At 38.4% G+C, this 20,387-nt stretch overlaps 3 protein-coding genes and 1 non-coding gene across 4 annotated transcripts; 2 read left to right on the top strand and 2 right to left on the bottom strand.

Annotated features, from left to right (window-relative positions):
- Window positions 1-1,362: 1,362 nt before the first annotated feature.
- LOC131313592 (protein RESISTANCE TO PHYTOPHTHORA 1, chloroplastic) lies at window positions 1,363-4,766 on the bottom strand. Its single transcript, XM_058341976.1, has 4 exons — window positions 4,377-4,766; window positions 2,487-2,697; window positions 1,855-2,024; window positions 1,363-1,750 (listed from the first exon to the last, which is right to left on the bottom strand). The coding sequence occupies exons 1-4, from the start codon at window positions 4,659-4,661 to the stop codon at window positions 1,718-1,720; spliced, it is 699 nt and encodes a 232-aa protein (XP_058197959.1). The 5' UTR covers window positions 4,662-4,766; the 3' UTR covers window positions 1,363-1,717.
- A 1,301-nt stretch (window positions 4,767-6,067) lies between these two features.
- Window positions 6,068-6,227, top strand: LOC131315449 (U1 spliceosomal RNA). The gene has a single exon (XR_009196776.1). It is a non-coding gene; the product is annotated as a U1 spliceosomal RNA (small nuclear RNA).
- Window positions 6,228-7,249: 1,022 nt separating this feature from the next.
- LOC131313591 (methyl-CpG-binding domain-containing protein 4-like) lies at window positions 7,250-10,630 on the bottom strand. The gene is made up of 2 exons (XM_058341975.1): window positions 10,419-10,630; window positions 7,250-8,007 (listed from the first exon to the last, which is right to left on the bottom strand). The coding sequence occupies exons 1-2, from the start codon at window positions 10,452-10,454 to the stop codon at window positions 7,495-7,497; spliced, it is 549 nt and encodes a 182-aa protein (XP_058197958.1). The 5' UTR covers window positions 10,455-10,630; the 3' UTR covers window positions 7,250-7,494.
- Window positions 10,631-13,342: 2,712 nt separating this feature from the next.
- LOC131313590 (putative E3 ubiquitin-protein ligase RF298) lies at window positions 13,343-20,027 on the top strand. Its single transcript, XM_058341974.1, has 4 exons — window positions 13,343-13,494; window positions 14,241-14,284; window positions 14,471-16,518; window positions 19,249-20,027. The coding sequence occupies exons 3-4, from the start codon at window positions 14,473-14,475 to the stop codon at window positions 19,744-19,746; spliced, it is 2,544 nt and encodes an 847-aa protein (XP_058197957.1). The 5' UTR covers window positions 13,343-13,494; window positions 14,241-14,284; window positions 14,471-14,472; the 3' UTR covers window positions 19,747-20,027.
- The last annotated feature ends 360 nt before the right edge of the window (window positions 20,028-20,387 follow it).

The following is a 20,387-nucleotide window of genomic DNA, read 5'->3' as shown; positions in this document are numbered from 1 at the left end:
GAGCGCACCCGACCCGAGTATACGGGGCCTTCGGGTCTTAAAAACGGGTCTGGTTGTGTCACCAACCTGCTTATTTTTCACAGCAGGCTGCTGGGAATACTGGGCCTATATCAAGCCCACTAACTAAATTCGAATCGTTTATTTTGTTTGGCTCGTCAATTTTATCGTTCACATGAGAAAAATGTACTTTGTCCATGTATGTACGTTGGATAAACTTCTTGTTCGTTCACCAAAATTATAAACTTATTATTCCATGAACAAGTAATTTCATGAGATTTACAAAATAAATGATTCGGATGAAACTACAAATAAGCTCGGAATGGGCCTTGCATGGACCTCACAACATCCCATTCCTTTTGTGCACCAGGGCACAAGAAGACCCCCAATTCTTATTTTCACTTGGTGAAACTAATAAGCTCGGAATGAGCCTTGTATCTACAATAATTGGTCGAACTCAAATCATTTAAATTTTAACAAAAAAAATAATAGCCCTGAATATATATATATATATATATATATATATATATATAGTCCGTCTCCTGTAAGGACCACCTCATTTTAATAAAATGCGGACCTCCCTTTCCTGATTGAATTTCGATGATCCAAGCCGCTCAATGTGTTCAGAACGTGATTTTAAAGATATCCGCGAGAAATCAGCAAAAAAAATAACCAGGAAGAGCTTCATCCGAGCAGTTTTTGTTTTATATATATATCAAGGTGAGAAAACACTTGCTAATGGTCAGGGTATGAATAATATGCAGATCACCCAAAGAAATACTAATTTTTTATAAATAGGAGTACTTAAACTTTCACTTGAAAATGGCAAGTGAAAATGACAGGTAATTCATGATACAAGCATTTGCTCAAACATCTTATGTCATTTCTCGTAAAGAAACATTTGACAAAACCTCAAGGGCAATAGAACCCTACAAATAGGTCGAGGACCTGGGCTTGTTAGATGGTAAATCGACAAGATTAGTTCCACCCACCTCATACCGGACTTCTTGTTAATTTGTCACACTACATAGAACAATGTCTAGCATTTCACCTGATATTGTTCCATTGTTTTGGATGCTATCATCATTTTACGGAGTCCAGAGGGACCTATGGAGCAATGGACATTCATACGGAGTCCAGATACTATTACCCGTACTTGATCTTGATGCGATACTGTCAATCTGTTCCTCAAGTTTGCTCTTCCAATTCACCCTCACACGTTGCTAGTATTTGTAGAGAGATATATAACTCAAGCATAGCCATACTAAACTATCCTACTGCTGCAATGCACATGATACAGATGCACCAAGTTACACTTTCAATGTTGGTTTCCAAGAATCATGCACCCAGAAAAGGGGGAAGAACTTCCAAAATCTCTCGAGACTTTTAGAACTGCTTTTATACCGTATTGTAATTGTACATTCAAATTGTAGCATGTGTGCCGTCAATGTCAAGCCCATTATCTACCTTATGTAAGAAGGAATAACAAACTCGAAATTTCTTTCCAATACATTAATACAAAGGATTGGCAGGGAACTTGATTTAGTAGAAGCAAAGATAAGGGCCCTGTCCTCCTCCACCAATTCATTTTTGGTAGTAAGTTGCTTATCTTCTTGTGGCTCGAATTGCATCAGACCTGGAATTGGTCATGAGGCAAGAAGTTGGAGAGCTAATAGGGATAAAATCGGCTGCTTCATCCAACTGAAGGAAAATATATCATTCAACTACTATTCTGTTTCTGTAGCCATCCAAACTGCAGAAAATTATGTTTCTCAGTGCAGGGACAAAATATGTAATGGAGTGCCAAATTTCTAATCAAGAACTTTGTTAGTCACTACTCAAGAAGCAAAGGCTTACTTTCCACGCATACATCGCAAAAAAGGCCACGATATCTGCAGACCACACAACCGCAAATGACTTCCAAAAGAATGGGATAATAACATTTAGCAATGGGATGAGGAGGAAGAGGTAGTTGAGGGCTTCTTTCTCATTCTTTGAGCAATCTCTGGCTCGAAGGGAAGGAATCGCTGCAGAGGATTAAAATCAACTCATTAGATACGGACACTACAAAACTGAGCTTCTTCCTCACATATCATTCTACTCTCAAAATCTTTGTGCAAGGGAGCTTTGCAAACCACAAAAACAAGAAAGGGATAATTATATTTTCACTATTGCTTTTGACACATATCAACCAGAAAAAGGATACTAAATGCATCATTAAGATGCAGACCAAGGCCATTTATTGGAAGTTCAAGACTTCCAGTTGAACAACTTCAAAAAAAAAAAAACACAAAAGGTATTCTGTTTAAGTTCTGTGAGAACACTACAAAATCACGATACATGATCATAAATCACTTTCAGGAGACGTTTATGTCAATCCATCCACGCGTCTTGGAAAAATTGGTAAGAGTAATTGAAAAACTAACACTTACCGCTAATACATTGAATTTCAAGCAAATTCATGATTGATCATAGTAAGCATAACTTACTGAACATCCACACAGACCACATGCCCATAAGTCTCCAAATGTCTGGTTCATTTGATGGGAATATGAGATTGAATGAGAGAGCCCCGCCAAGTAGCATTGAGGCATATCCTTGGATCTCAAAAACAGTGTATAATGTAGATCCCGGTACAGCAGGGTTTTTGGTAGCAGTGGAAGCCCTCGGTGCAAAAGTGGAAGCTGTCTTTTGAACAACCTATGAGCAATAAGGCTTAACAATTAGAATTGCAGCTATGCAAGTCTTCACCAAATAACAAATAATGGTCTAGGGTTAGGGTTAGGGTTAGGGTTGAATAGAAGAGATTGAATTCCACTATTCCAGCCACCGGGAAAGTACTATTCTCTTGATAGATGTGCGAAACCAATGGCACTCAATTTCATGTACTCCTTCACATTGAGTACTTATCGAAAAATGTACTCCTTCTGTCCACATTGAGAAGAGTCAACAATTTGTAAGTTACAAGGCCGAAATATCTTAAGTGGAAAAATGATCAGCCTCTTGCTGTTTTAGCGACCATGACAATCTTTAGAAGTCTTCCCGATGCTAGTATACTTAGAGCTGCAGATCAAGAAGTTCAAGTATTCTGGGGGCTTAGATTACCATCACATATGGTGGTAAAGGGCTTCTCTAAGGCAGAAAGATTAATATAGACTCTCATACTCCTGATTCAAACTCCTCATTGCCCATTTATGTTCTCACTTAACCTATCTTTATCTCAAATTTGAAAATTTAAATCTCTCCCTTTCCATTTTTAGCAGTCACTTTCCATTCCATAGGCAAACAATCTCCACAGCCCCCTTGGGGTGCATAGTTTTCTAACATTCCCTTCATTAAGTACCGCACTCTACAGTGTGATATTCGCCTACTCCCAGAAGAATGAGTATTCACTCATTGTTTAAACTCCTCGTTCAAATAGTGATTTTAAGCATCATGAATCTGGCGCAAGATACTGAGCCATTCAAATAAGATTCTACGAACAGCATTGATCAAATACTGGTCTCCACATAAACCGTCAGTCAAAGAGAATCCTTTGGAACGATCTTGCTCCAAAAGAGTCAATCAAACCAACATATCAGCTACATTTGTGTCCTCAACAAGATATTTCTGTAAATGATGAATTATGCTGATCCTGTTAACGTAAAACGACACTTTTGTTTTAGTCTTGACCCACTCCCCATTCTATTCGGATCAAGAACAGCAATCAGTGAATGATTTTCGGTTTTCTGTTTACAGTTCAACTTCCTTATCGTAATACAATGCAAAGCCACAATTGGCTCAAGACCGTCATCAAAACCCCTAAATTCTGTTAAAAATTAACCTAGAATTCAAACAGATAAATCCTTAATTCCTTATAGTGCTTCTAAAACTCCCCTTCTCATAGGCTACTTAGAAAAGTTGAGGCAGTAAAACAAACCAAAACCTTCCTATGTTAGGTTCTTCAAATTTTAAACCCAATAAAACAATCAAACTTGTCCACAAATTATCATGCTACCCAATCCTCATAGTTTCATTACTAGTTATGGGCACAATAAGATATCCAAAAATGAAGGCAAAAGTCTCTCAAACCCTAAACCAAAATCCCAATATTTGCCCTCACATTCTCTTAAGTTTTGTTTGATTATTTTTGTTTGCTTCGCACATCTGTTTTGATATTCATAATCACCATCTGTTTACTTGGGTTCTGCACAACAAGCAATAGTGTAGAGAAACTTCTTCATTTTATCCCATTTACTCACCACTTTTTTTCCCCATCAACCAAACAACAGATAAAGCAAGCACTACTGTATCAGAACAACACTACCTCATTAGAAAAAACCTCACACTAAAGAAACCCAATACTTTCGGAATCAAATATGTACGAGAAGAAGACGCACCTTTTTGAGGTCTTGGTCGATTTTAGGACCACTTGATGCTTTTGTAGCTGAAACCTTGCTTGCTATGTCAGTTTCTTCATCTATCTCGGTCGCTCCATTTGATAGCTCTTGTTCGGGTTCTTGGGCTGTCTTTGAATCGATTAAGTCGCTTGGATTTGCACGACATTGGAAAGGTTTGTACAGAAACTGAGAATGCAATGAAACGCTGTGGGGAATCGAACAAGAAGTTGAGGGGAACTTCGCAATGCGCATATTGCAGAGAGGCGTTGAGATCAGCGAGTTCATGTTAGTTATTGTTTCAATCCCAAAACCTCATTGGAGATTCAACACTACAGACACAGATAGGGGGAGAGAGAGACTGAGCGAGAGGGAGAGATAAGGAAAATGCATGGTTTAAATCGTTCGACGTTTGGTTTTTGGTTATGCGTGGGCCCGGCCAAAGCCGCCAAACGTTGCCGTATTTCTGCTTGTACGTGGTACGAACACGATTTTAAAACACAAACTCCGGACACGACTGGACCTGGAACCATTCAGCAATGCTGCCCCTACAGCTCACTTTCACCGCTGATCTAATCTCACTGTCCGTCTCGATAATTAATGATCTGAATTTTAAAAGAACTTTTTTAAAATCCGGACCTTCCAAAAGTGATTTGAGTACGGTAGAAAAAGGGGTGAAAATGAGTGGTAGGCGTAGACTTTTTGGGAACCGTTCCATGAACATGGGCACATACACATCCATCATTCTGGACACAGTTGTGTCGTGAGTTTGTGTTTTAAAGTTACGTTGCTACACGTTTTTGTTACTAAGGTTGTCGGATTTGTTTTTGAAAAAACATATTGTGTGCCACTTCCTTATAAATGCACGGCAAATTTTGGAGAACATTTATAAATGTGCAGAGGGCAAAAATCACCGTTTCAGAACAATTTCTTAAAAAATAAGTACTTATTTCATATTTTCAAACACAATTAGATCTTTCAAACAAGATCCATATTGCATATTTTTATATTTCAGTAAGCTCATTATTTTTTAGCTTGAAATTGTATTTTTAAAAGTACTTATTACGTTGTGTTTGGAAAAGTTTTTTGAAAAATAGTAGGGGTAATAAGTGGAGAAAGATAGAGAGAGAAATGTTGGAAGTAGAAGGAATCTAGGGGGAATTTTTTGAAAAATTCTTTTCAAATAGCAAAGAGAACAAGGCAGTTATGTATTTTGGAACGGGACCGCCCTTTTCGTAAAATAAATATATAGATAAGTTATTTCGTATATTATCTGTCTCACATATTTGTGAGGGAAATATTGCATTCACATCGCATAGCCATCTGCAAAGAACTCTACTGCACTTATGTTAAAAACAACTAAGATCCCATCACGTGTTACGGGTAAGGAAACAGAATACTAGCGGTTGTAGAATTTTTGAACCCAAAGAATGAACGAGAAACTCTAAGTAGTACTTGCCCATTGAATCTGACAATTTGATGGTAAGAACTAAGAACTGCCTTATCTTTGAATGCGTTCAAAGGCCTCCCGCTGCTATAAAAGATGAGCTGTTTGCTCCTTGAGAAATGCCAATACTGGGGCACCCTTGTTCTTAATTTGCTCCAACTTCTCAATTAGAAGTCCCACATCGTCTAGTTCAAGAAGTGACGCGTTAACTAACACTATAAATAGATCGAGACGAACACTTGTTAACATACTTACCTGGACGGGGTCTATGGGCGATCAACAAGGCTTATGTCCTAGGTTGGTGACCTACATTGCACTTTGGTGGGCTGTCTGCCTAAGGTCTGTCCAAGAGGCAGAACCTACGTCATAATTTGTGGTAGTGGGGGCCTGCGTTCGCGCGGTCCTTGCCCAATTTCAGTCGTAATTGTTTGTAAAATGTGTTTGTGCCATTTAAAAGGAATTGTATAAGATTTTGAGTTCTAATGGATTTGCTTAATCCTGAGTTTTTTGCACTGTCTTGGCAATTGGAGACCAACAGAAGTGCAACAATTGGGCAAAAAAATTGTAATCCTGGGTGTCCATCGTTTTGTCAGTGTTCCAAGTGTTTGATAAAATGCCCAGCTGAAATAATGGTGGTGGCAATCTATTAGTTCATATTTTTGTCCGTGTTCCAAGTGTTTGATAAAATGCCCAGCTGAAATAATGGTGGCGGCAATCTATTAGTTCGTATTTGTACCAACTGAAGTTGTGACATTACAACGGAAACACTGCGTAATTAGTTGTTGTTGCTGTATAGAACGATGAAAGTATTCCTCAGGAATCTGCTTAGCATGAATTGTTACGCCCTTGGGAGAAGGAAATTGAATAAGAGAAGAAATCATGTAAATTTTAGAGTAATATATGAAATTCAGAGAACAAAACAATGGAACAGACTTCTTTGTTTCGGAGAGGTAATCAGATGGACTTCACTAGCAATGTTTTCAAGGTTTTATTTCCCAGCCTATCGATTATATTGACTTATTGGTTATAAGAAAGGCTGTTGATTTTATCATTCCCTTTTTTGTTGACGTCACTCCCCTGCAAGTGTATTTTTGGTGCAAAAATATACTTGCAGGGGAGTGACGTTAACAAAAAAAGACGTGGCAAAATTATTTCCCATAAGAAAATCTTGTATTTGATGGATTTGTAAGGGGTTTAGGGTTAAATCGTGTCAATTTTTGAGTGACATCCCTATTGGAGCTAAAGTGTATCAGGATAGGCTTCATGGGGAAATATCGTCTTACCATTCTCTATTCAATTGAGTGTGTGTGAGAGAGAGATGGCAAGCTAATCCCAGTCAATACTTGCACTGGATTCCGGACTCAAAGATGGCTTCAGGTAACTACCAATGGACCATAGCATCATCATCACCAACACAAAGGACATGATATGGAGAATGCAGACATCACAGAAGATATATAGAATGATATAAAGGGTTTACCACTTCTCCATATGTTACAACTGGGAAATAATTGCTATTTGCTAACAAGATAGTTCATTTCTTCCTCTCAGCAGAAAGGGGAAAAAAGAGGAAAGAGTTCATTTTCTACTTTAAATACCAGAAAACTGGAAAAATCCAAGCTTAAACTCTTTCTAGGAATTCCATGCTCCAACCAAAACAATAGGCCGAAATTCTCAGACATAGTCATCTCCCTCCGTCAATGCTTTAATCTTTTTGTTTGCGCTGGATAGGCCCTTTCCAAACTTCCCCGGAATAGTGTCCTCCATCACCTTAGGAACAGCAAAAGCGAAGTCTGAAACCGATAAACCTTCACATTGTGGATTCGCTTCTAGAAATGGTGCTACCTGGGTTGAGGATCTCATTCTCGTTCCAGCAGGAGTAACATAGTATGCATCCATTTTGGAGAAATCTCTTCGGAGCACTAACTTCCTCTGAAAACCAGCCGGGGTCTTTGGGAGGTTTGGCTTGTCGATGACCCAGATTCTAGTATCATTATATTCAATATCAGCCGGATCATCACAACAAACATCTGCTATCTTGTTGCAGAAAAATGGGTCCTCAATAAATCTACTCCTCATGTCCTCAAACTCTTCTTGGGTAGGTATCACCCTCCATTTAAAGCACTCCCCACACTGTGCCGCATATACTATAACAGACGTATCCCCTGACTGTGGGGCCTGCCTTTTCTGTAAGTGAAGATGATGAGCAATTTATCAAACCAAAAAACATAAATTAATCAAGAAAAAGGCAAACTTTCGAGTATGAAAAAGAGTATCTAAAGTTTTGAGACCCCTAAGTAGGTTTTACCGAACAACAAGAAAATTCCCTTAAAATTCCACATTCTCCATTCTTAAACACTCATGTTTGATTGATACAACATAACACATGAGTAATGTGAGGACTAGTTATAACAACAAGCATCTGGACTAATAATGAAGCGCTTTGTCAATTTCCGCATTCCCCTTAACGGATGTGGTGAAGGAAAAAAAAAGGAAATTGTATTGAGCGCCCTCGACACTAACTGTTTAGTAGAATTCCATCTGCACGAAAAATATCGACACGATGGTAATGCCGTTTGTATCCACAACTTGCATGAAGCACCACACTTGCAGCAATGGGAATCAGCTATGGTATGTGTTGGAACCTCATCAAATATTTGAAGAACGATAATTAATTCACTATTCGTTCAGAGTAGCTAGTGCATAATCACTCACAACTGAAACACTAGGGACCCCACCGCAATATAAACCATAGGGTACCCACTATGAAGCACGGATACTCCGAAACTAGTCACGTACGAGTATCGGATACGCGAGGGATACGGATACGCGCCCGATACGCCCCGATACGTATCGGATACGGCAAATAAGTATCCTGCATTTAAATTAAATATTTTTATTTCGGATACGCGACGGATACGTGGGGGATACGGCAGGATACGGTGGGGGTTAAAATGAAATTTTTTAAAGAATCAAGTACAAATTAAAAGGGAAAAATTGTAATAATAGCATCACTAAAAATATAAAACTTAGGAAATTATGCACATCGATAGATCATTCCATGAACCGGTCGATATTTTCCTACCCTAGATCGCTTGAACCTTTGATCACAAGGTTCTCTCTCTGTTTTACTGGTGTGGGTTTCTATTGTTTACATTATATAATAAATTATATCTAATACATGCACTGGTACATAGATATATGTGTATATATATGAAGTATATTATATGCATACCGATTAGTCTATTGCCTACTAATCTGTATTTTTTTTCTTTTTTACAAAATTCTAATCTTTTGGATGATAAGTTCCTACTCTTTTGAGATTGACATGTACTTCATGCTTGGTATTAGCAATTCAACTACTCTTTTATTTCTTATGACTTCACTTTTATGCCTAGGAGACTAATAATTATAAAAATGTATAAATTATACAGCCGTATCCCCGAAGTATCCGTATCCTATTTTTTTAGGTTTTGACGTATCGCCGTATCCGTATCGTGTCGTATCCGTATTCCGTATCCGTATCCGTATCCGTGCTTCATAGGGTACCCAGAACCAACCCACTCCAAAACCAACCAAACTCAGGCAATTTGGTAGTATATCATATAGCTTCACAATCGCATCTCTTTTGTGGTTTAAAGATAATACTAGGTCTCTCAATCCCGTTCAATGCTACAAAATGTAGTTGGACTGCAACTTCAGCTAGCATGGATTATTACGTAAGTGGCTAAGTGGAAAGGTATAGGACAACTGGCAATTTGGCATAAAAACTCAGACAACCCATGCTTCTTTAGCGAATTGATGATAACACGAAAACAGCTCTAACAATGCGACTTCACCATCAGCGCAAACACAGCCGAATGAAGTACACTTGACTATTCTTCAAAACACATCAAATTCAACCTTGGAGACTACAATATAACAAGTCATTTAACTACAGAATGGAACAAAGAACAAAATAGATCTCTGCAATAGATCCCAGAAAACACAAACCCTCCAACAGAACCGAAGGTATGAATTTGTCAACGAAAGAGGGGGTTTTCTTTCCCTTGGTTACAGCAGCAAAGCAACTCAAGAAAAAAAAGGAAAACAGATTTCCTTTAACTTATTCTGTTTCTTTGTATTTCCCTCAAAACAGTTTCTCAGAACCCAAACAAACAGATAATGGACATAATAAACACTACTAAATATCAACCAAACAGGAAGGGGTTTTCATTTCTCAAAGGAAAACAAAACTCAGATTATTGTTCTTTTGCATTTTGTAAAAATGTCTGAGCATACAAACCAATGATTAAAGAACTAGGCATAAACCTAAATCCCACTTTCTTTCGTTTCCTCTTCAATTTCTTCGGATATTTTCTCAGCAGCCAAACAAAAAATTACGCAATAAAGAAGAGACGTGGAAGAGAACTGGAAACTCTAGCAAATGGATTTACTCTAAAAACCAGTTAAATCGAATGGGAGTAGACGAGAAATAAACACGATCTTACACAATCGCAGTATCGAATATCGATCCATATCCGGGTCTAAAATAATTCAACAAAAGACATCTATACATCACGAGACAATAAGCTCGAACGAATTGAAATCACACATACCCTTGAAGGCGAAGGATTCTTCATCTTTTCGGTCATTTTTGCTACTAAATTGGTAGCTCCCCTCGCTTTGCTTCCTCGGTTTCTTGCGTCTGGTACGCACGCGAAGGGAAGTGGCTATTCCATATTTCCACTAGCTCTGGTGGTTAATACTTATCTTTGTCAAACCGACTCAAACGCTCGTTGTTTGGACTCGTGGATTATTCAGTGCCCACGGGTCCTTCAATTCTGACCGCAAATTGAGGTAAGTCTACGTTCTGAGAATTTTTTGAGTGCTGAGCAGCGCATCCGAGCCGTTCATTTTAATTTTGGATGGCTTGGATTTGGAATGAGAGAGTAGTGGGATGAAAGAAGAGAGAGAGTTTTAATTTGAACCGTCAAACACATTTTTTGACAGTCCAGATGTACTGCTCAGGCAACACGTGGCACAGCCACGTAGTGCCCGCTCGGCACCCAAAAACTTTTCCTACCTTCTTGGACCCTGTAGTAAAAAATGAGTGTGAACATTACCCTCCTCCCTATTACTTTTTATTGGTTGAAATAATATGAATCTCACCACACAAAGTGTGTGAATCCCATCAAGTGATGTCATGCTTACCAAAAAGTGTATTGTACGGGTGGAACCTATACCATTTCAACTAATAAGATGGAGGGTAATGTTTACCCTCTTTTAAGGAGGGTGAACAAAATTACACTCCCTTCCAGTTCATAGAGGCTATGAATATTTTTTCTCGGGAAGCCCACGTGAGATAGAGGAAAAAAAACACTACTCCAAAAAAGAGAAGTTTTTGGATGCCGAACGAGTAGCACACACTGGCAACCCTAGCCATCGAAATGTATTTTTTACGGTCTGAATTTTGGAGAAAGAAGAATGAAGAGAGAGAGTGATCGGATGAGAGGAAAGAGGAAGACTAAATATTAGCCGTTGAAAACATGTTTAGACGGCTTGGATCGCATTTTAGTACCACCACGTGATACTCGCTCGGCACTCAAAAATTTCTCCCAAAATGGATTCAAGAGGAAAAAAAACAAGAAGAGAAAATTAAAAAGATAAGTAAAAGAAAATACCTTGTTGTTTTATAGTAGTACTCCTTGTTCCTCACTTTTTTTGTCAAGTACTTTCTTTTTGGGTGTTCTTTTGCTTTTCGTAACTTTTTGTTTAGTTTTTTCATCATAATTGTTTGGATTAGTCATTCATTCTGACTGAAAAAATCAAAAAGTATAAAAATGTAGATCAATGTTAAAAAAAAATCATATAAGATGACGTTTTAGACAAAAAAGAATAAGCTATATTTAGTATTTTTCTCATCTTTAATGAACTTTTTTTTGCTTTGGTTAGTTTTTAAACTCCTCTCGTTGAAACGGATGATTAATTCAAAAAATATGCTACAGATTTTACAAAAATAAAAAAAAAATGAACAAAACACACAAAACAAAAAAGGAAAAAAAGTTAGGGAGACTGGATTAGTGTTAGTACTTTTTAGTTTTAATTATTGTTATAAAATGGATTATTACTTTTTATTTAAAAAATACAATAAGAATTCAATTTTATTTTGGGTCCGCGGTGTCTTGAGCAAAATCTTATGTTTAGTATCGGGTTATGTAAACCAAAAAATCATGTATGACGGCCAAGCTGTGTGCTTATGAACTCATCTTAAACTTAATTTAGATTTAAGAATTTTGTCCTTATTTGAATTTTTTTATATTTGTTTGTTTTGCACCAAACTTTTGACGGCTATTGATTCATCTCGACGAGAGTAATCAGAAAAGTAAAATTTCCTTACTTTTGCCCAAATATTTTAAGAAATAACCATTTTTTAGCGCAAAAAAATGACTTTTTGCACTAAAAGCTACTTATTTATTAAAATATTTGGATAAAAGTGAAAAAAATTTACTTTTCCGATTCGTCTTATCGAGATGAATCAATAACCCATAAAATCTCAAATGTCATGTTAACAAAAAAAGAGCATGACAAAATCAATAGCCTACTAAAAATCCACTAACCTACCTACCTACGGCTACGGCCAAAAAAGAGAGGGGAAAATAAAAAAAAATTCTACCATGTCACCAAATAGCCGACAACATTTCTATACTTCAAAAACTAATGCTGTGTTTGGTATTTGAAAAGTTTTTTGAAAAATAGTAGGGGTAATAAGTGGAGAGAGATAGAGAAAGAAATGTTAGAAGTAGGGAGAATTTTTTTAAAAATTCTTTTTGAATTGTAAAGAAACCAAGGCATCAAAAACAAATACTACCACAAAAGAAGAAAAAGAAAAACTAGACAAATGAAAAAAATTGTGGGGTATAAAAGTTTTGTTACTTTTGTAGGGTTGTTTGGGCCGAAACAGCAGCAGCGAGATTGTGAATCCAACTTCCTAAGAGAGGATGTCGATACTCTTGCCGACGTTTCGGGTTGGAGTTGAGTTAATGTGACTTTCTTTTGAGATATGACAAAAGACAAATAAAGAAGAAAACAAGACAAATGGAAAAAGTTGTGGCCATAGGGCTGCAAATGAACCGAGTATTGTCGAGCTTGAACTCTGCTCGTTTACTAAACGAGTCAAAAGCTTGAGCTCAATAAACCGAGCTTAGTCATTTATTAAACAAGCCTCTTTAATCGAGTCGAGTTTCCTTTAATGAGCCAAGTATTTTTCAAATGAGTCGAACCGAGTGTTAACGAGCTGAGCCAAGCCAAGCGTGAGCTGCTTGGTTCATTGGCAGCCCTAGTTGTGGGCCACAAAAGTCTTGTAGGGTTGCTTTGAAATTGTCAAGTTAAGCCCGTCTACTACTTGACAACTCAAGCCCATTGGGAACCCAGCCCATCAAGAACCGAGCCCAGTTCAATAGCTGCCACCCGTAATCTTAACCGTGGTTAAAACACTAACCTGGATTGGGCTAACAAACGTGGTCACCGCCGCATTAGTTAGTGGCCGTACAATAAAAATGACCCTAAAAACCTCAGAGTACTGAAAGAGAGCAAAGCAAAGCACAGCACAGGAGGGGGAGCTCTCACACTGTTTTCGTTCACATACAGCAATGGAGGCCTGACCTTCGGAATTCTTCGCCTTCACAACCCTACGTAAGTGCCCTTTTCGCCCGATAGAATGCTAAAGAACTAGTTCTATCGGCTCGTTTTCGTTGACCTATTCGTGGGCATGGGAAAATGTATCGGTATCTTCTTCTGGGGTTGTTTTTTTTGGGTCCTCCATTTGTTTCTGTATTCATTTCTTTCAAGAATGTTTCTGGGTTTTTTGATTTTAGGCTGATTCTTGATTGTTTTATCCAATGAAGAGATGCTATTGTCTTGTTTCCTCTCACCCATTCACGGGTGTGGATAAAAGGAACTGTTCCTGTATTGGGGTTGTTTTGTCTGTACTTCGTAGATTTTTTATTGTTCATTTCTTTCATGGAGATTTTTAGGGTTAGGATAATTTTGGTTCCTCTATTGGTGCTTTTGTGTTTTTCTTACGTAAATTTGTTTGTTCCTTCGGGTTTTCTTCGTGGTATGTAGTTGTTTAGCAGCTTCAGCTCAAATGGGTTGGTTTCAAGGGTTTTTAAATCGCGGTATCAGTAACGTAATGGTATCGGTGATACGGCGGGCCATTTATCGGACAATATCAATCGGTGATACGGCGGGCCATTTATCGGACAGTATCAACCGATAGATAGATAGATAACAGTATCAGGGGTCCAAAACCCCGTTACGTAACCGGTCAATATGAAACGTAATGGCCTTTATTTGAAACCCTTAATGAAATAAATTTCATCTTCTACGAATTTTCACTACTGAGTAGTTTCATTTCCTAATTGCTTTGTTTGATGCAGAATACTGCATATTGGGCTCTTTTGGACTCATAAAGAAATCAAAGGTATGGTTCTGTTTATTCACAAAATTGACTTCATTATCTTGTTTGTGATCTTCCGCTAATCATTTGCTCAGAGTATTTTGCATTGATCGCAAGTGGTTAATTCTTTTTTTCCCAGATTGATTGTTTTGTAGTGACTTTGGCTGCAAGAAATCTCGGGGCTCATTGTTGTTTTCCGTAAACTTGCAGAAATGGCAGATGGTGGTAATGCTAGTAACCTAGGTTCCTCAACAGTATTGTGTCAAGAAAAGGTGCTTAGGAATAAAAGAAAATATTTAGCTGAAATTCCCATTGATGGTGGAAGTGATGTCTCCTCACACCTCACAGAATTTCCTAGATATGAATTATTAGCAGATCAGAACACAGTGAGTGATTCTGACTCATTGGAGGCTCAGTCCAATTGGCCTAAAGAAGAACAAGAAGTAGAGGGGTTGCATCTTGCTGATTGGGATGAACCCATATCCTACCAACTTGAGGAACTTTTGTCACACAATTTGTCTGCGACTTTCCGGAGTGCAATTAAGAAGATTGCTGAACAGGGGTACACTGAAGATGTTGCCAAGTCAGCCATTTTGAGGAGTGGCCTCTACTATGGTAGTAAAGATCCGGTGTCAAATATCGTTGATGGTGCTTTGGTTTTCCTGAAGAGAGAGAAGAATTATGACGCTTCAACATATCATATATTTCAGGATTTAGATAATCTAGTGGAGTACACAATTCTTGAGATGCTATATGTGCTTAGGGAGGTTAAGCCTTCATTAACTATTTTAGAAGCAATGTGGTTCTTGTTGATTTGTGACTTAAACCTTTCACTAGCATGTGCGGTGGAAGGAGATCCCTTAAGTGGCATTTTTGGTAAAGAAGTTTCCGGAGAAAGCTCCTCTGATCCCACACTTGCCCACCCAAAATCAGAGGCTAAAACTTCTGAAACCGTTCTTCCAATCCCCAACACCCACAGTTCTACTTATGTCTCAACACATTCAATCTCCAATACCCAGTATTCACGGTCTGAAATACTTACGTATGGAGGGTATGGAGGGTTTCCCAATTTACCTCATCCCATGTGTCCCTTTCACGATGGGAAGACAATTCCAACTCCCGAAGCTATTGTTTCTGTCATAGAAGCTAGAGGAAAATCCTTGGGCCTTCCCGCTGAATGTGTGCAGAGTATATGTCAGTTGGCGACCATGGATGAAAATTCAGGGAGTTGTAGAAAGGGTTGTATGCCTAATTATCCGAAAAGGCACATGCTTCACCATAAGTCATTTCATTTGGAAAAGCATTACAAGGGTTCTGCATCTAAGGGGACCATAAAAGCGAAATTCAGCACCTGGAGTGGTCCGGTCTTGGACGAGAAATTAAAGCCTCCACCTGATTCTTTGGGAGTAAATACAAAAAATGCTTCCTCAAAGATGAGTAAAGCAATTGGAAAGAAAGTCTCTGTTTCCGAAAAAAGCCATCATCATTCAACCAACACCTCATCTTCTTTAGCTGCGACTAATAAACCTAAACATAAACCTAAACCTAAACCTTCACCATCGGCTTCAAAAGATATTGTTTGTGCATTACCTTCTGCAAATGGCAAAGTTGATGATTCATTGCCTCATGAAACAAAGCCTATTCTGAAACCAGATTCTTCTCACAGGACTTTCGACGATTATTGTGCTGGAATTCCTTACGATCAGTCTCTGGGAAAGTATGTTGCACAGGATGAGAAGGATAAGCTGATTTTGATTCTAGCTCCTCAATTGCAAATTCTGGAGAAAGAGGTCCAAGGTTGGACAGATTGGGCCAATAAGAAGATCATGCAGGCCGCTGGGAGGCTAAGTAAGGACCGTGTAGAGCTCAAGACACTCAGGCAAGAAAAAGAAGAAACTGAAAAATTCACAAAAGACAAGCAAATCTTCGAAGAGAACACAGCGAAGAGGTTGTCTGAGATGGATTCTGCACTGGCCAATGCTACTAGCCAAGTGGAGGTGTTTAACTCAACCGCCAATAGGCTTGAGGAGGAAAATACTGCACTGAAGAAGGAATTGGAAGCCGCTAGATTGCAAGCTCTTGGATCATCAGCAAATTTACAGGAAGCTTTTTTGAGGGAGAAGGAAGCTTTGAAGAGAGCTCAATCTTGGGATACAGAGAAAGTTTTGTTGCAGGAGGAGGTTTCAGTTGACAAGCGCAAGGTGGCTGAGCTGCAGCATGAGTTGGAAAAGGCTAAAGGTTTCTACCACAAGATTGAGGTATGCTTATGTTCAAGGAGAAATAGTCAACACTATGTGTAAGGGTTTCTGTTATCTCCAAATGAAACTTGATTAGGTATACCAAGACCAACCCATCAAAGAAACTAGTCATGTTAAAGAGTTTATCCAATTATATTGATTTTAAGACTAGTTCTCTCGTGTTGCACCAGTATTTGATGGTTGCATTGCATGCTATTCGTGCTTCATCCTTACAAGAGACGTAACCATTGGAAGACTATTTTCTATCCACATATACAGGCATAAAACTTCATCCACAAAGGACATGGCCTTTTGCTCCCAATTTGAAACTTCTTGATTTTATAACTATAATTGCTTCTTAGTTCTTACCCACGATTATAATAGACATCACTATTGGCAAGTGGGCCCCACCTACCCGGTAAACTTTTTTTTTCACTTCCCGGTTGCTCTTTCAGCAGTTCATTTGCTATAACTTCCCAGGCGACCTTTAGTGTCCTTATGTCCTTCACCTCTCCTGCTTTCAAGCTTGAAAATCTTCTTTCAACTTCCAAATTGGGACAAGTTAGGAAGGCGACCTTTTGTATGTTTTTGTCCTTCACCTCTCGCGCTCTCACTCTTCAAAACCTTCAAGTTTCATACAAATGTAACTGCTCTATCTTTCAGGATACCTTTTTCCGCACAGAGTTGATAATGTTTGTCAGTTACTAAACAAGTACTATCTGCAAGACTTCAAAGATCATGAAAAAGTAGAGTTGAGATCGCAACATCACCGTTATGAGCATAATTGATAGCTGGTTCTGAATGATGACGATAGTTATAAGGACCAGAAGGTCAACAACTTTCCAACTTGTTTTATCAAGTGGACTCTATTTGTGCTTACTTTTATCATTCTTCAATACTCCAATGTGATTGTGTAGTAATCAGTTTCAACCATGAATTATGTCAAAAACAGGCTTCGGAACTAGACGAGGGACGATTTTTTATATGACTCTTTTCTTCCATACATTGAAAGGGATTACTGAAATTTTTAGAACTTAACCCATCATAGAATACTTGGGCTTGAAATCACTGCTCCGATTTCAACTTTGATAGATTATGGGGTTGAATTGTAAAAAGAATGCCGGCTTTTATTAATCCTTTTGTTCATATGTTTAAGGTTGTTAGGTTGACCCTATGATGCACGGACATGGGCACACGGAAATTCTAAAAAAATGGGGACACGGACAAGGCAGGGGACACGCCACGTATATATTTATTTATTTATATTTTTTTCAATTTTTTTTCCAAGTTTAAATGGTAAAATGTGGACAAAACGAAAAACCATAGTTCCGATACCATTTCAAACAAAACAAGACATCCATAAGCAATGATTAAAAAATTGCGACTAGGCGTGAGGCGAGCCTGTATCGCCTCACAGGTACGAGGCGAGACAAGGTTGGACAAGGCGACCGACTAGTCACGATTCGGCTGGACTAGTCGTGAGGCGTGAGGAGCCTGAAAATCTCGCCTCACGTCATTAGGGCAAAAATAAAATTAACAAGGTCTATCTTAAACAAACAACGATCTGAAATCATAATACCCCCTGGCTGTCTCTAATCTGAGGTTGATCAACAACAAACAACGATCTGAAAAACGATCGATCTTCAAATTAGAGGTAATCGACCATCTCTTTCTCTCTCTCTCTCTCCTCTGCGTCTACGTCGAAGTTCGAGCCCATCTTTCTCACTCCTCTTCTTGGTGTGTGTGTGTGTGTGTGTGTGTGTGTGTATTATCTGTATTCTTCTCTTTATGAATGAGCGTATTTTATGTTTTTTCATATGTTGGATTGTTGGTTATTATGCAATATGGTGATGTTAATTCTAGTTTTGATGTTATGAGTGAATATTGCTCATTTATATAGTATATCTTGCTCTCTTTTTTTAAATGCTCGCCTCTCTTCAATGAGGCGTTCGCCTCGCCTCGCGCCTCGTCTTTTACGGGCTTTGTTGCCTCACCTTCGCCTCATGTTTTTAAATCACTGTCCATAAGTTCAATAACCCTATTGAAAAATTATATTTTGACCCTTGAATTTTTTTAAAATTACAATTTGACCCCAAAATTTTAAAATAAAATTACAACTTGACCCCCCAATTTTTAAAAAAAAAAAATACACTTTGACCCTGCGTGTCCCCAGCCATATCCCTCTAAAAAATTTAAATTGGTGTGTTCCATACGTGTCCCCGCATGTCCGACACTGCAATACGTTGATTTCTAGAGGTGTCGGTGTTTCATTGACCTATATACTCTTTCTACTTTTTGTGTTTAACTAGCGTTGAATCATAGTTTTTTCTCATGTTTGAATTGGAATATGACAGTTTATATCAATCGGTATAATATGTCTACTTGGCCCTGGTTTATATCAATCAGTATAATATGTCTACTCGGCCCTGGATTGTAGAATCATGGTTGACTGCGTACAATCTGTCTCACGTGCACTTTGAACCTTACCACCAGGTTGAATTTGACACTCTGTATACCTGTATTACACACTGAATCCATAGCTTAGCAATCATAATTTGCACTTTTACCACGTCTTCTAACCCTAGTTTCTCTTCTTTAGAAGCCACTCATTTCCTTGGAATCTGGTTATAATTGCAAGTATTATTGTGCTTTTTCATTTTATTCTCAATTGTTAGCTAAGGACTTTTTAAGTTACTCAGTCTGGTTTCATGGTACGATAGTGTATCCTAATGGGGCAACGAAAATTTTTAGGCTGGACGCAATCATGAAGAAAAGGCGAAGGAAAAGCTTCTAATTGAGGCCAGCTCTATAAGAAAGGAAAGAAAGCAACTGGCATATGCATCAAAAGTGGGGGCTGACATGAAAAGCCAAAAGGCTGAAAATGAGATGCAGAAATACAAGGAACGCATTGAAGAGCTTGAAATCAAGATATCAGAACTGAGATTAGAATCCGAATCCTCAAAAATAGCTGCACTTAGAAGAAGCAGCATAAATGGAAATTATGGATACCAAGCTGCTAAAGTATCCAAGAGGTTGGCTGTTTTCCGGGACAACTTTAGTGAAACAATTGTGAGATCAGAGAGAGAATGTGTTATGTGCTTGGCGGAGGAGATGTCAGTGGTTTTCCTACCCTGTGCACACCAGGCTCTTTGTGGAAATTGCAATGAGATCCATGAGAAGCAAGGGATGAATGACTGTCCTTCGTGCAGGACCCCTATCAAGAAACGAATCAAGGTTCGTTTTTGCTAAACTGGAAAAAACGAAAAAAAGGGTGTTTGCACCAAGTAACAGGAAAGCTAACATGCATGTAAGTATGACTAATGGGTGGAGTTGTTCATTTTGGAAAGGGGTTATCTTGATTTCAGATGATATATGTTTTTGGCCTAAAAGTCATGACTCATGCCCCCACCCCCTGGAAAAAGAACAGATAACTTGGGCTTTACTTAGTGGTACTCAAGGGCATTTGGTTTGACATATTTTGTTTACTTCCAGTCATCTAGTTGTGATTATCTCGGGAAATGTTTTGGTTTTGTGCTTTTTGTGGCTTTATATGTCTCTACTACTCCTTTGTGGTAATAATTGGTAATTGGAGATACCCAGCAGAGGATATCCTGATGCAGTTCTTTTTCCTGCTTGGCGAAAGTTAATGGTGTTAGTTGTAGTTAGTGAAGTTTGAACCTCAGTCAAATGCATTCAAGAATGCATGAGAGTACATGGTGCACCACACAATAAGACAATAAAGGGTGTCTTATTGCCTCTTCTTTTTTTTTTTGCACAAAAACGGTTTTAAAAATTCAAGTAAATCGCTGCTGTACATCATGAATCTTTTTTCCTTTCCACGGAGATAAACAGCCTTCATTCTTGGCCCAGTCGAAGTAATAACTGTAGTA

The sequence above is a fragment of the Rhododendron vialii genome, chromosome 13a (genome assembly GCF_030253575.1).
Source record: "Rhododendron vialii isolate Sample 1 chromosome 13a, ASM3025357v1".
NCBI classification, from domain to species: domain Eukaryota; kingdom Viridiplantae; phylum Streptophyta; class Magnoliopsida; order Ericales; family Ericaceae; genus Rhododendron; species Rhododendron vialii.
The sequence above is the reverse complement of the archived record's forward strand: the minus strand, read 5'-3'. Positions and strand labels throughout refer to the sequence as shown.

Bases quoted from the DNA above. Each gene is read 5' to 3' on its own strand.
- LOC131313592 (XM_058341976.1), bottom strand. From the start codon at position 4,661: ATGAACTCGCTGATCTCAACGCCTCTCTGCAATATGCGCATTGCGAAG. The intron at 2,698-4,376 runs GTGCGTCTTCTT...TATTGCTCATAG, and splicing joins TCGACCAAGACCTCAAAAAG to GTTGTTCAAAAGACAGCTTC. The intron at 2,025-2,486 runs GTAAGTTATGCT...AATCCTCTGCAG, and splicing joins GTGGTCTGTGTGGATGTTCA to CGATTCCTTCCCTTCGAGCC.
- LOC131313591 (XM_058341975.1), bottom strand. From the start codon at position 10,454: ATGACCGAAAAGATGAAGAATCCTTCGCCTTCAAGG. The intron at 8,008-10,418 runs GTATGTGTGATT...CTTCACTTACAG, and splicing joins AGAATCCTTCGCCTTCAAGG to AAAAGGCAGGCCCCACAGTC.
- LOC131313590 (XM_058341974.1), top strand. From the start codon at position 14,473: ATGGCAGATGGTGGTAATGCTAGTAACCTAGGTTCCTCAACAGTATTG. The intron at 16,519-19,248 runs GTATGCTTATGT...GAAAATTTTTAG, and splicing joins GTTTCTACCACAAGATTGAG to GCTGGACGCAATCATGAAGA.